This window comes from Pithys albifrons, chromosome 1 (assembly GCF_047495875.1).
Source record: "Pithys albifrons albifrons isolate INPA30051 chromosome 1, PitAlb_v1, whole genome shotgun sequence".
NCBI lineage: Eukaryota > Metazoa > Chordata > Aves > Passeriformes > Thamnophilidae > Pithys > Pithys albifrons.
Window position 1 is genome coordinate 98502647 of NC_092458.1, and position 16045 is coordinate 98518691.

At 37.4% G+C, this 16045-nt stretch overlaps 1 protein-coding gene across 2 annotated transcripts in view; it reads left to right on the forward strand.

Annotated features, from left to right (window-relative positions):
• The window catches only part of NECTIN3 (nectin cell adhesion molecule 3), a 62682-nt gene extending 47405 nt beyond the window's left edge, over positions 1-15277 (forward strand). For both annotated transcript variants that reach the window (XM_071561994.1, XM_071562004.1), the window contains 4 exons: positions 145-283; positions 1652-1733; positions 10155-10217; positions 10750-15277. In XM_071561994.1, the coding sequence (XP_071418095.1) occupies positions 145-283; positions 1652-1733; positions 10155-10217; positions 10750-10926 (461 nt within the window). In that variant the 3' untranslated portion in view covers positions 10927-15277. The remainder of the gene's footprint in view (positions 1-144; positions 284-1651; positions 1734-10154; positions 10218-10749) is intronic.
• Positions 15278-16045: the final 768 nt, after the last annotated feature.

Sequence of the window (16045 nt, forward strand, 5' to 3'; positions counted from 1 at the left end):
TGGGTGATTAGAGCTACAACTGCACAAGTGCTAGTGCAGGACAATGCTTTCATTTGGTGGTGAAAGGAAGAAGCATTTCTCAGAACAACGCTGATGTACCTTATCTGAGTATTGAAAGGTGTAATCTGTGCTATCACATTGCAGATGTGCCATTTAAGCAGACATCTTCTGTTGCTGTAGCAGGGGCTGTGATTGGAGCAGTCCTTGCTCTTTTTATCATTACCATCTTTGTGACAGTGCTGCTGACACCAAGGAAAAAGAGGCCATCCTATCTTGACAAAGTGTGAGTATGTGTTGGACAATTTTTTTTTGTTCAATTGAAAGCAATATATAGAAAGTATTTGTTCTACACAGGAACACAAACGTCTGAGTTTATCTATAGCTGTTCAGCTGTCATAATTTCAGGGCTATCTTCAGAGTAGACGTATATGAAGTCACGTGCATTTCTGTAAAAAAAAGGACATGGTAAGAATTACTTCAGAGGTAATATAATGCTTTATCTCTTCAGAAGTTGTTTTTTTAAAAGAAAACTTGTGGATTTAACTGGGGGACAGTAGAAAGTTCCCTCTTGACTGATGCCACAGACTACTAGTTTGTAGTAACTGTGGATTTGCTTTGAAAGCAAATTAACTGCTTTGGAGAAGTGAAGGCATGCTAATATTTATTCTGATACATGTAAAAAGTTAAGCAAGCACCCGCAGACATGTACTTAGAAATTACTAACTTAGTGTGCTTTCTAGAATGTTGGTTGTTTCTTCAAGTCTCTGGTGCAGGCATGTGATTTACATTTTTCATTTACATTTGGCATCCAAATGGTCGAATAAAATAGCAGCAAACAAAAAAAGTCTGAAAGGATTTTGTCAGTTAAAGTGGATGATGTCTAGACCCTGTTCAGAACATGCATGAAAAGTGTCGATGGCTTTGAATATCTCTAAATACAAGTCTTTTTGCATATGCAGTTAACACATAAATTGAATGAGAAATGAAAATGTCTGTCATGTCTGTATATTTACTCAGTGAGGAGTAGAATAAAATAACTTAGAGCCTTTATCATAAAATAAGTTTCCTGATTTGCACTGAGCTAGCAAGATGAGTCAAGTGTTTGCTTCTGAGTAATTTCTAATATGGTTAGAAATGCTGTTTTCTTGGTTTCTCTTAAATTCTGAAGCTGAAGCATATTTATATAAATAGTCTTGAACATTTAACTTCTTAGAACCATTTGCTTTCACTGAGAAGGTTACAGTAGAAAAAGTCTTGCATGTAGTAGTTGATAGTAAGGCTTTCTCAAAGGCTTTTTAAAGAGAGGCTATAGTTAAAAATGTTGCTTATGCTGTATCTCATAGCCTAGAAAACATGATAGATGACAGTAGTCCCTAATCCTAATTAGCTGGAGTGTAACGAGGGGAAGTTCAATCTACTTAACACCTTATAGGGTAAACAACGAATTATAGGCGATGCTTTTCTACAAAAAGTGAATGGCTGAATTATTGCCCGCAGAAGCCATTACACTAGTTCTTGTTGTCCTTGGTGACTGAGAGGTGTGTGTCCCAGAATATTTAGTGTTGGGCAATTTGGCAATTACATAAATAATATTTGACCATTTAACTGACCCTTACAAACATGACATGTCATATTTGATTCTTTACTACAGGATTGATCTTCCACCCACTCACAAACCATCATCATGTGAAGAGCGAGCCTTCCCAGTCCCACAGAAAGAAACTATGCTTCAGGTGAGCAAGTGGTTATATACATCTTAAATTGAGGTAGGGAAAGTATTAACTTTGCTTTATTATATTGATTTAGTCGTATTTTGTTTTCCTGGTAATACATGGAGCCTTCCAATTGTTTTGCAACCAATCTGTTTTCCTATATATGTGATACCTGAATCTCTTATTCTTGGTGTCAAAATCACCCTTAAAGGTCAGGAAAGTGTTAGACAGATTATTTTTTCATCTAACAATATTTGACACACAACTGCTTTTGAAGTAGAAAAATCCATAGTTGAAATTCTGTGGTGGTTAAGAGAATATACATAGTTTTATGAAACAGTCTTCGTATGGGGGGAAGGGAAATATACCTGGTAAACTTAAAAAGTGATGTCATCATCACCTTCCTTGCTCATAACTACTGCCATTCTTTTAAGCTGTTAAGGTTTGAGTGATAGGGATGTATTAGAATTTGGGCTTCGGCACAGCTAATTAACCAAGTATGGGTTTGAGTCCCAGTGAAGATCACTAAATCGCTTTTAAATGCTTGCACTTATGTAAATTCTAATTTTATCTTTTTTTTCCTTGCATTTATCTTCAGCAGCAGCAGAAGACCTTGTACTAAATCTGTGACAAGTGATTTTTTAGTAACACTGTCCAAGCAAGACAGCAATGGGCAAAAAAGTTCCTTCCTAGCATTGAGTGTTTGTGTGGGTGTAGTCTGATAAAACAGGATCACAGAGGTGATACACTGGAAAGCTAATTCCACCAAATGAGACAGTTAAAATAAGTGGGAAATAAGAAAGGATAGACTGCCCTTTTTTGTTTCAGCATGATTTTGAGCCGGATCGGACTGTGAAGCTCCAAGTGAATTCAGAAGGCGTCTCTTGCACTAGGCAGCATAGAACAGATCTGTTCATGGGAGATGGCTTCAGCTAGTATCATTGATAATTACTCTTCATATAATAAACCAGTCTATTCATGAAAACTCATGAATCCTGACCATAGCCCCTAAAGTGTCTTTTTATTTGTATATATTAAATCAGTCAGCCCGATATTTTAGACTTCTGCTTACACAGAAGAAAACTTCTGTCACCTATTAGTACTTATAAGAAACAGATTATAATTGTTTTCAGTGGGATTTTTGTTCCATCATCAGTATGTTGTATAAATAACGTGATTCCAACCACTGATGTGCCAGATTATAAGACTGAGGTAATACAGACATCATCAATATGTTGTATAAATAATGTGATTCCAACCACTGATGTGCCAGATTATAAGACTGAGGTAATACAGACAATCAATTGGTTTATAACTAATATTCAAAATCTTTCATGGAATTTTTTCTCTCCCTTACCAACACAAAGGTTTGGGAGCTGAAGCCCAGCCCCCACTACCTCCTCTGAGAACCATTTAACAAAGGGATGGCTGATAGCTTTGCATTCCAACTTCATGGCTGGGAGAGGACTGGGGGAGGTGGGATGGAGGGAGAGAGGGTGTTTCTGGAATTTTGCCACAATTCTCTCCTCTGGCTGCTGTGTGTGTACCAGCCACTTTTTGCTGGGCTGGTGGAAGCACTTGGAGGAAGCTCCCCTGGCTCAGCCCCCAGACTCGGTGCTCCCTGTGACATTTTTTCGGAAAGAGCAGTTGCTGCTGCCTGGATTTGCTAACTCACACACACACACACACAACACTTTCAGACAAAGGATGGTAGGAGGTGGTCTGCACACTGCCGCCCATGGGAAAGGTGTCAGCACATCCCCTGACTGCCATTCCCATGCGAGTGTTCGGAACCAGCATGTCTCCCTGGTCCTGTCTTTGCCTCGCTGGAGCCCATGAGTGACGTTAGTAGCTGCTGCCTCCCAACGTGTGGCCTCGTCTCCCACTGTCTGTAAATAGAACTGCACCAAAGGGGCTGAGATAGGACTTAATTTGTTTGAAAGTTTTGGTTACTGTGTTGCCCTTTGTTCTGTTCTGGTTTTGCTTATGTATGTTTATACACATTTGTAGTAAAGAACTGTTACCCTTTTCTATATATTTCCTGATTAAAGTCTCTTAATCTCAAAGATTGTGATTGGGTTTGGGAAGAGGCCCTCTTCCTAGTCCAGATAGATATCTTAGTTTTCTCTTGAACTGAGACACTCCTGGTATATCTTTGCTGTTTTAAGGAGCCATGGAAGTCTTTTTTGATTGAAGGTAAAAAACCTTCACCTACCTTAAAGAAGGATTTTGATGGAGTTCTTAATGATGAAAATACTCCTGCAGCTTTTCTCTATGTGATTTGTGGTAACTAAAGCTCACCGGTACTAGTTGCTGATTAAAGGTTTCTTCTTTCTCAGGAATGCACAAAACCAATACTGTGGGATGCAAATATTACAGGGAATAATACTTGTGTATATTGTTGCTGAGTGAAGCAAGAAACTCTTCTGAGATCCATTACTACTTCTAGTAGCAGCCTGATGATTATAACATGAAGGTAGAAAACATTTTGTTGGCATAAAGTGTAGTAGGTTTTTGCTGTCTTCCTTTGAAGTTGGTACAACACCTAAGGTGACACAAGAGAACCAATGCATTTCTGTGCTCTGGTTGGGCATCTTGTGCTAACTATGTAGTAGCTGTTTCTTTTGTCACTATAGTGTGCAACAAATGCAATTTTTCATTAATTGTGCCTCTGCTTATACATTCCTATGCTTTCAGTATTTGTAAAAGATTGTCTTGCTCATACAATCAAAAGACACAGACTATTGAGTTATTTGTCCATCAGTAGTGCTGCTAGATGGCAAAATGACAGCAATAGGAAATGCAATTATTTATCCTTTACAGCGCTACTCATAAAGTGTGTATTTTATTGTTTTCCTCTTTGGAACACTGCAGCCTTTGAATTCTTTCTTGGTTGTGCTTACTGTAGCTTCTTTTAGTGAATGTTTTATATAACTGTATTTTGTAAATATAAAACAATACCCTAAACAGACTGAATTGAATATTCCTTTTCTTCAAGCTAGTTAAATACAGTTTTAAGTTGTTTTGGGAGAGGAAGAAAGAAGATCTAGTTCTTTGAGCTAGACATTAACTGTGCTTTATTTAAAAATAATGGATGTTGACATAACACTGTTAATGTACCTGCCTTTTTCTCCCTGTGGAACTCCAAAACTGAAAAGAACTGAAGCTGAAGGATGAGTCTTCCTAACTTACAATACCTATGTTCATGTGTACTCTGTTAGCTTGAGGCAAGAGCTTCGGCTTTATCTAGCGAGTAAATGTTAAAATACTGGCTTTAACTGAGAAGTGATTGGTTACATTGTTTTGGTGTACCCAGCCAACACTTGGATAGCTGTAAAGAGGTAAAAGAAACAAGTTAGCAGCCTGTCTTGTCTTGCGTAACTAAATGTCTGTACTAACCACATAATTGATGATCCAGATGCTGTTGGAACTGTGCTGTCTACCATGAATTAGAAACATCCTGGTGAGTTCAGATGTAAGCTTTGGTTGCACTGAAGGCAACCGTAGGGAATTCAGTCTGAAATCATAGGCTGCACAAAGGTGCAAATTAAAAGAGAATGAACTTATGTGGTATCTTCTGCATACTCAGAATAACTGAGGATTGAAGTGGATTGATTGAATTTAAGCTGATTCTGGTACGTTGTATGTAATGTTCAGATTTTTCAATCATCTCTACCATTATTGTTCAAATCATGCACAGTAGCTTTCTCTGGCTCTTGTAAAGTATTCAAGAAGTGACTGAATATGCTGAAATTTTCCTGTTTGTGTCCCAGCAGTCAGTATTTAACTAGATTTTATGCAAATCTGATTCAATAGGTGATGGTAATAAAATGAAAGGGGATGTTGTAGCCCTGTGATAATACTGGATAGCTGGTGTCTTTCATGGGTATACATTATCATTTACATGCTATGCTAATAATGAGCTAGACGTATGTAAGAGTACTATGAAACTGAGTACTCACAGTTTCTCTGTACAGATATTTGCAAGTACTAATCCTTGTATTCCTGTGAAGCACTCCAGAATTGAGAACAACTGGTTCATTTAAGCTGGAAAAGAGGAAAATGTCTAAAACACAGGAATATTAAGTGGAACATGTAAAAATTGTATTATATATAGTTTTATTTACTGTGAAGACTGTAGGTTTATCTTTGTCAACTTTTTTAGCAAAAGCTACTGCTTTTGTCTGAGTGTTCTTTTAACAATCATTGTCAGTGAAAGTGCTACTCTGTTACTCAGAACTATTTATTGCATGTAATGTGAAAGGCAGTGAGCAGCCTGAAGATTCCATCTTTGGTGAGAAAAGAATCTCTGTTTGGCAGTTGAGTTTTTGAGGTAAATCAAATTGAGCAATGGAAGAATTCTAGTGGCTTAAAGATTTTTTTGTTGTTGTTGTATAATATTTTAAAAAGGAGTGGGAGAGGGTGTACTAATTTAAGCAATCCTTGTAATCATTGGTTTCACTGTTTCAAAGAATATATTGCTAGGAAGCAAAACTTGCCTTAAAACGTGACTGAGATGGGCAGCCTTTGACAGTGTGAAAGAACTGAAGCTATTACTAGCCTGACAGGTGCTTTTGAAGAACAGAGGAAAAGAATGTTGTTTTGCATAATGTGATGCAACATTCAGAGTTTTTGGAAGGATTCGAATTTAACAGGGATCTCCTGTAGCAACAGAAAATAGCACTGGATGAAGGGAAGAACAGCCCAGTAGGTAGTTCTGGCCATGAGAAGACTGACTTTAGACTTGCAACTTGTAAGACTCCCTCACTTATTTAGCCACACAAACATGTCAAATGTTAAAGCTCTTTAACAGTAATATTTGTGTTCCTATTCAAAACAGCAAGAAAGTGGTGAAATTGTCTTAGCACTGCTAAAAGCATATAGCACCATTTATCAAATTATGGTATTTCTGAATCAAAATTTGAACACATCACCAATAGTACTTTTAAACCTTTGATTCATTTACAGATTATGGCTCTCTTGCACTCATAGTTCTTTTCCTAATGCTCCTCATACAGATGGAAATGCCTCTTCCTCGATGAAAATGGAAGCATTGCTGTGATTGCCTTAAACTGCACAACTGTTTAGCCAAACAAGATTCAATGAAAGGAAGCACAAAATGTGCATAGATAAAATCATCAATATTGATAAAGGGTTTTACAGCAGGAAAAAAAAAAACAAAAACCATTAACAAGATAGGGATTAGCATGAGGCACAAGCTTTTTTTTTTCCATGGATACTTTTTAATGGGATTTCTAAATTGGAAAGGATGAGAAAAAACAAGAGGGAGTTGTTGGTGAGATAATTGGTTTAGGCTTTTGAAGGACTGTTTGAGAAGGAGCATGCTTAGAAAAAAACAGTGGTTTTATGAAACTTTGCAAAATGTAAAGGTAAGACAATGCAAACTGTTGTTATGTATCAGCATGGAACTCCTTTCCCTGCAAAGAAATAGTGTAGCTCAGCACCAGTTTTATTTGATAGCACAAGACGATTTTAGTCCTATCACTTGTTCCATGGCTGTAAAATGTACAGCTCCATTCTCTAGAAAAGGTGTTGTCTTTTCATGACATGTGAGATGATTTCCTTTGTCTCTAGTTTTAACTGAATAAATGAACAGACTGGAATTTGCTCTTCTGGTTTCCAGTTTGTCTAAATCATGTCTAAATCCACTGTTGGTAGAATTTCTCGAGGAGGCAGATTTTTTTTCTCACAAAACATTAGCCTTTGGTGAAGATGGTATGTTCTTGATCCCCATGTGTGTTTTGCCTTCTTGGGTGGTGAATTAGACCTTTTAGGTCAGATATGAAAGAGCAATGCCACCTGGTAAGTGGTAAATTACATATTCTCAGAATTGGTCTGCAGATTGCATTTTAGGACTTGAGAAACAAAAGCAGTGTGACTCTAAGTTCAGGAAGGAACACTTTGAAATGGAATTGCAAGACAAAAAGTTTGACAAACAAAAGTTGAAATAATAGACCTCTGAAGATAGTAAAAAATAACTTGGAGGAGTGAAGGAGGTAGAAAATATAAGATGATTTTTAAGTCATTTTACAATGCACTTGGGAGCCATATTAAATGTTAAATAACTCAAATTTGCTTCAGAACTTTTCAAAAGCATATTTTCAGGTGAGAACCCTTGCAAATGTTACTTACCTGTATGAATACTTGTTACCGGGGAGTTCTGCTGTAAGACCAGCAACTTAGCTACTTTGTGTCGTTGCTACCATTGTGAGATAGCTGGGAAAAGAAGTAATTACAAAACAAAAAATATACAATTGTCCAAAAGCTGTTGCTTTAGCCACTTGTGTCCCTATACTAAGTGTGGCATAAAGGGAAGAACTTAATTAGGAGTGATACCAACTGTATCCTAAATCATAATTCTTGGTTAGCACTGCTTGGTGTGATTAAGATTGATCATTGACTCAGACTGTGATCAACTGTATAATTGGAAATAGCCCCTTTCACTAATAAAGTTGCTCCACCATAATGGTGAAAAAAATTAAGGGAGATTTTGAGTCTTCTGCATTAAGTAACTTCTCATCCCGAAGTCCTTCTCCTCAGGGCTGCTCTCAATCCATTCTCCACCCAGTCCATATTTGCTCTGGCTCAGGTGCATACCTTGCACTTGGCCATGTTGAGGTTCACACAGACCTACCCCTTGAGCCTGCCAAGGTCGCTCTGGATGGCATGTCTTACCCCCAGCATGTCAACCACACCACACAGCTTGGTGTCACCAGCAAACTTGGTGAAGTTACAGTCAATCCCACTGTCCATGTTGCCAACAAAAATGTTAAACTGCACCAGACTGATGCCAACCCCAGAGGAATGACACTTATCACTGCTCCCCACTTGAACATTAAGCCTTTGACCACAACTCTTTGTGTGGCCATCCAGCCAATTTTTTAGCCACCAAGTGGTCATCCATCACATCCATGGCTGTTCAGTTTAGTGACAAGGACAGCATCAGATGCTTTTTGCACATATTCAGATAGAAGACATCATATGTGGTAGTTTTGGCCTAGTAATCCTTAGTTTTAGTTAGGCCTTAGTTTTAGTAGGCCTCAGTTTAGTAGGCCCTGAAAGTGCTACATAGATTAGGAGAGACTTAGCAACCAAAGAGATATTTCATATCATCTGACATCAAAACAGGTATAAAAAGCAAGTGAGGGAGGTGCCTCTGCCCCTTTCCTTCATGGCTTCTTGACTGGGAAGGACATTGTTTTTGTTGTTCTGGGGGACCGGGCCTCACTGCCACACACCACTACTTTGCAACTATTTTTAGTTCAGGGAAGTAAACATTTTTATTGCTGTTTTTTCTCCTCTCTTGCTGGATGTTTCTCAGAAAGAGTCTTTTGGGGTGTTTTTGTGGGTCTGGGTGGTGGAATCTGTATTATTGGGTAGGCAACTCGGTGTGGAGTTGTTGTTTCTTCTTACCTTTGTATATATGTGTTATATTGCATTTGGCTTTTAATTTTCTGACTTCTGTGTTAAAATACAAACCTTGTCATTTTAGTTCTAGTTGGTTTTTTTCCTCCCTTCCTGTCAGGGGGCAGGGCGGGGTGGGGTGGTTCTGACTCTCTAGTTGGTGCCAGGTCAGTGTTCTACACATCAGTTGTTCTTCCTTTATCTAGCAACATTGTAACTGTCCTAGACAGCCAGCAAATTTGTCAGCACAGTTTGCCCTTAGTGAAGCCATGTTAAGTGTCACCAATCACCTCCTTATTTTCCATGTGCCTTAGCATAGTTTCCAGGAGAATTTGCTCCTTCATCTTGCTGGGCACTGAAGTGTGACTGACCGTCCTATAGTTCCCCAGATCATCTGTATTTCTCTTTTTTAAAAATGGGGGCTTATTTTCTGTTTCCCAGTCAGTGGGAACTTCACTGGGCTGCTATGACTTCTCAAATATGATGAATAATGGCTTAGTCATTTATTGCACCAGTTTCCTCAGAACTTGTAGATGTATCTCATCAAATCCCATGAACTTGTGCACTTCCAGATTCCTTACATGGTCTTAAACCTCATTCCCTACAGTGGGGGGTTTGGCTGGGGTGATGTTGATTTTGTTTGCAGTAGCTGGTATGAGGCTGTGCTTTGGATTTGGGCAGATAACTCAGGGGTGTTTGTTATATCTGGGCAGTGCTTGCACAGCACCAGGGCCTTTTTCCTTCTTGTACTGCCCTGCCAGTGAATGAAATGGGAGTGTGCATAGGAGGTTGGGAGGGGGACAAGAATTTGGGAGGGGGCACACAGCTGTAACAAGTGACCCTGACTTATCCTGATCTTCTTTTCCACCAGTCATTGGTTTGTAAGATTCTAAATGTTGGTCAGTTAAGACTTCCCAAGGCAGAGTGTATTTTGTGATGGCGTGTTTTTGTATAAACCAAACCTGTTCTGCAGTGTTGAATCTTGACTTGTTTCCACTGTAATTTTTCTTCTTTCAGAAAGAACATTTTGCTTTGCAAAGCCAGTACAGAGAAAAAGATGCTGGAAACTTGCAGCACATGGTAAATAATAAAATGGCTTGAATTCCTGATTGAAACTTTGATTTCATTTTTTTCCTTAAAATAAGCTTATAAAGATGTTTTTCATGAACTAAAAACCATTTGTCCATCCTGGTTAATAACTGTTGGATGTGTGGGTTTGCTATCCATGAACTGGAAAGTGATGATATCATTTTAATATCCTGTAGTAGTTTTGCTGACTAATTAAATACTTATACACTACAGCTTTTTTTCTGTTGAGTAACAACAAAGCACAGGAGCGTGCTGACAGACATTTGCATAGTTGGTGGTTTGTTTCTTTGGATTCATTCTAGCTTCCTTTGAAACAAAAGTTAATTAAATTAAAAACTTGATTCTGAGTAGTTACTGATGCTTCTGTCACATCTGCTAGTGATTAGAATTTTTAAGTTCATGATTCTTTATTCATAGGATTGTTTTGGAGATCATGCATCTTTTGCTTAACGTTTTAACAAGAATAGGTATTGCAGGTTCAATACACGAAGCATGAAACTCATTACTTCTTGTGTGTGTTTAGAAAGCTGTGAATGGAAGGCAACTTACTTGCGAGGCTGAAGAGCCAGAGGAACAAGAAGGTTTTCAGCCTATGTATCCCGTTTATCAACAAACCTACTACAAAAATTGGAGCAGCAGACACCCAAAAAACTCAGGACCTGGAAGAGTCTACATCAATCCAAGGGAGCATTATGTATGATTCTGTACCCAGATGTCTTTAAGAAGGGTTTTATTACCAGTTGACTGTATGACCTATATGTCTTCTTGGCTTTCATCTCTAAAATAATCGATGTTTTTCCTGTGGGAAGAAAACGTGTGGAAAATTGTATATAGGTAAACTGCAAGGAATTTGAGACCTAACTTCCTTCTAGTCTTGGGCATGTATTTGATTTTTTAGTTATATCAACCTGACAAAAGAGGAGAGCCATTTAGCGTCATTAACCTTCATAGTCATAAGATGCATAACCTAGATTAATTGATTTACACATGCCAAAACGTAGCTAAGCTTTTTCCCTGGCTGTTTCGTGGAGCATCCTCTCCCTGGATGGATATTTTACAGTAAAAGTGAGTAAATATGAGCAAGACAACTGAATGCCTTGTGACATTAACAGTCTAGGGCATCTTAGAAAACTTGGGATAATTATCATTTTGACTGGCCTTAGCTATTGATTTCTCAACTAGCTCTACCTCTCCCAGTCAAATGAGCAACTACACTACCTCTCAGGTACTGACTGGCTGTTTCATAAAAGTATCCTTTGTGTCTTCCCACCGTGTTAAAAGTAAAGCAATCGCCTTACATCAAAAACTTTTTATTTTCCAGTGATTCTGCCTGTTGATGTATGTGCTGCTTTTGGTTTTACAGTTAAGTCTATATGAAAATTAGTTGGAGGAAATATATAACTAGACAGACAGAACTTTCTAAGTGTCTTATGTGAAGCTACAGCGTACCTATCAATTGCTATTTAGCCATTTTTCCAAGAATGACTCCTATTTTAAATGTTGCAGAGTTTACCTTGCTTGGTGATAAATACATTCCTTGGTTTCTTCTCAGTTCACAGTAAAACTGCTTGTGATGTGATCTTATGTCTTAGCAAGAAAAGAAAAGCTTCAGTCAGCTTCAAGTACTTTTCAACACTGTACTTTAATTGTAAGCAATAGCGTGAAGTAACTGGAAGATGTCCTGGTGCTACTAGTTCTAACATTATCCCACATAAAATTTTGTGAGTGTGGGTTAACAGTTAAAAACTGTGCTTAGGATCTTCCTAGAAAAGTAAATTTCCCTGTGGAATAAAAAATAAATATTTACTAAGTAAAAAAAAAGTATGTAATGTGTTAGTGCTGAAATGAGCTCACAGGACAATCTTGAAATGTTTTAAGACAGCAGAAAATGAGTCGATGTCTAAAATTTCCTGGAGAAACTTAAACAGCTTGTGTATTCTCTAAGTACATATACACATAAGTACAGAATAATGATTTTCATCAGATGACCTGAAGACAAAATGTTGAGAAGAATGACGTGTCATACTGAACTAAGTATCATACAGAATTGAACATGATTTCTGTGGTATTAGTGTGTTTCTCTGCAGATGTTTGGATTTTTTAGAGGCAAGGGTCAAAGCTGTAGAAGCAGCAGAATTGAAAACTATGATAGTTAAGTGTGCTGCAGGCAGGAAGCCGTTGTTAAACCTGTATTCAGCTTGCATTCATCTCCATCATAGTAAAAGTTAATGAGATACCTATCCATGACAGAGCAAGGTAAATTAAATGTTTCTAGCTTGTTACAGGTAGCAGCTAGGAGATTATGGCTTTAGGTGCCTGTATTCTGGACACTGTAGAAGTGGTTATTAGCTGTTCTCTTGCTAAGCAGCTTTCTGTTATATGATGTGATTGAAGTTGACAAGTGAAGGAATGGCAAAAAAAAAGGTTGGAGAGAACCTGTTTCATGACAGCTACGTTTGAGCCACTGTCACCTTGCTTTTCTCTTAGGAACTGAGCACATTCATGTAAATTGAGCAGCTGTTTTAAACTTTAAAGCTTCCTACTGTATTTGAGACCTAAAGAAGGGCTTATGTCCCCCCAAAATAGATTTTCCCATAGTGTCAGTTTAAGCAGCTGCTTCTTTTCGTGAGCATTGCCTCACCAATCTTTATGGCACTGCAGCTCCAAAAAACATCAGCTGTCAGAACATGAAAAAAACGCAGTGTCTTGGCCAAATGTTAAAACACCTGGAATGACAGAATATTCCATGAATTAACTATACCACTTGAGATAATGTGATCAATATTACTGAGGATAACTTCATACCAAAAATATTAGGATATAGGTTATAGAGTGGTTCAAAACTGTTGTTGTGACAGTACTTCCTCTACATTCATTAGTAAAATGTGGTATTGAGTGGGTGACCACTGCAGTCCCTATTATATTGGCAGATGATGTAAAAAGCAATTTTGAATTCAGCCATCTTCTACTGCTTTTTGGTCTTATTTGCAGATACATTTTTCTTTGAAGAATTAAAACTTTGGGGGAAGAAGAGAGCAAGGAAGAATGCTATCAACAAAGCTGTAGTTATATTTTTGAATTTGTAAAAATAACAAAGAAAAATGTAGTCCAACTGTGTTGTCCAAGTTATGTATCAACAAACTACACAAAGCTTGAACTGCAGACTACCCATCAGGATGTAATTTGCCCTAAAGATTAGCAAAATATATATTATTACCTACAGGTTTATTACCTGTGAGAAATGGTTTCTCTGTAATCTGTTCAGGGACATTTAGTGTCTTAGCTTTTTGAATTGTTGCTTGTAGTCTTAGGCGTGACTGGATTTTGGGGGAAGGGGCTTTGGCATAGAATGCTCTGAAGAGAACAGAAAAAAGTCTGCTGATTAGGATTTCCCACCAAAAGGATTGTACATATAGAAGTAAGTTTGTTCTGCTTTTTCAAGATATAGAAAATGTCCTTTTTTATTTTTGTACATTTTCAAATGCTTGTATTTTGATTGGAATAAAAACATTCAAAATATAAAATTTTCCTATGTTGTTTAGATTTGAGATTGCTTAAGGTATGGCAAAAAAATCCACTTTTTTGGTGATATGTTTCATCCTCTCTGGTTGCATATGCCGAGTATGTTTTTTTTTCCTAACAATGCCACTTCTGAATATCTGTGAGGTTTCCTGCTGAAATCCTTTCAATATTTATTTTACATAAAAGAAGCATATAGTCCCTTATGAAAATCCAGCACTTAGGTAAAATGAACACCTAAAATCATGGGTGAGAGAGGTAGGAAAGGAGGGCAAGAGTAGTAACTCACATCTCTAGCTTTGATAAATGTCCTCAGGTCAAGTGTCTTTAAATTCTTTAAGGTAGTCTATTTATAGAAAGTATAAGGTTTAGTGTTTGAAGTATGTCCAAAATGTTTGTGGATGCAATACAAATGAAAACTAAGAGAATGTACTACTAAAAGAAGGGAAACAGTTAACAAGATATTACCAAAGGACTACCACTGCTCGCTCATAAAATTATCTAGGAATCAGCTCAAGGAAAGCCCAATAAAAAGGTGTGATAATTCATGAAGAGCAAAGGGAAGGTTTTCACCTTCAGGGTTCTTAACTTTATCTTCTTTCTGGCAGTATTACTACTATTTACTTCCCTGAGTGACAAAAATTCAGGTGCCAAAAGCTGTACTGTTGTATAGATAAGTGGTTAAAATGTATTACAGTAACTTTTTTGATGCCAGAGATCTGAAATTACTCCCTCTGAACCACTGTGTGGTTTGAAGGCTCTGCATGTGGGTGCTGTAGTAAAAGGTAGTAGCACAGCAGTCAAAATTGTTGCGGCAACTTAGGTCACTTCAGAAGTTGCTGAAAAGGAGAGCTAAAGCTCAAGGTGAAAACCCAAAATGTCTGTGGTAGTTAACTGCTAGGTGGTCCTGTGCAAGATTGCCTGGGGTATTTTGTTGATCTGTGGTACATGTCCAGAGAATTGGAAGACTGGGTTTGTTTTTGGAAGAAATGCATTTCTTTCCAATAACAAAGGTATTACTTCATTTCAGTTTACACATATAGCATATCTTACCAATGTCATTAAAATGTTAGGCTTGAAATTAGTCAAGCTGGCCTGAGTTTTTAGTGGTGTTCCAAAGCTGGTTTAGATGAGTTTATGCAACTGGTAGCGTAGATCTCTAGAATACTGTGAAAACTTAGAAGAACTTGCTTGGCCAGCTGTTCTGAAGGTGTTTAAAGGTAGTTATGTTCTAACAATGTGCTAAACAGATACGTCAAAGTTATGGTAAACTGTGACAACCAGTAGAAAACAAAAGCAGAAGAGTAGTTGAGTCTCTCAGCAGAGTAACACATAATAAAATTTTTCATGTATTTGGTAGATTGCTTAGAAAATTCAATGGCATTAAAACCTAACAGCATTTATTCTTTTTTTTGTTGTTGTCTCTGTGTGTCTTGATGTGTAACTAAGATGATCTACTTTAAAAATATTTGTAAGTAGTGAGGAATTTCTAGGTAGGAGCGTCTTTGCTAATAAACCAGTGTGTGAAAGGACCTCATTGTGAAGAGTGCTTTCTGTAAGAACTTGGACTTTTGAAGTTTAGGCAACTTCTAAATATTATTGTTCAGCACTCTGCTTCTGGTATCTCTATCTGTTTTGAGAAGTAGAGGCCTACGATTTCATCCTTAGTCAAAAACTGCACGTGTAATAGAGCCTGGTAAAAGTACTGGTTCATTCAAAGTTCTAAGAACCTCAGAGTTCCTTTCTGACAGAAATTAAAGATTTGATGTTTCTGCATTTATTCAAAGGTGTGGCATTGTTCTTGGTACCTTTAGCTGAATTATACTGAATGAAAATGCACAAAAAAATAATTTCCAAGTCTTAGTAATTATTATTCAAATAATGTGAAACCCAAGTAGAGATGCTTAGGCATTTTAATCTGCACTGACAACCCCTCAGTGAAACTTTCTCTAGTCTTATTTTATGATCTTATTTGACTTGATTACCTCACAATTTTGAGACCTAGTAGACTTCAACTTCCTTAGCAGCTGAGACTAATTTGAATTTCTGTGCAGGGCTACACAGAGAATGCATAGAGTAGGCTAAATATATTAAAAAGTCATTTCCATTTGACTAAGTTTAGCACAGATTTATTGTATTCCAACTTGAAATTTACTCTTCCACTAAGTTAAATTACAATTATAATCCAACAGAGATGTACAGAAAATAACTTTTAATACTGATTGTGAGAGGAAGAAATTTAAATATTTTCTGTTGCACCACACTTGAATTTGTTCCTGTTCTAGTAAAACTTTAGTGGG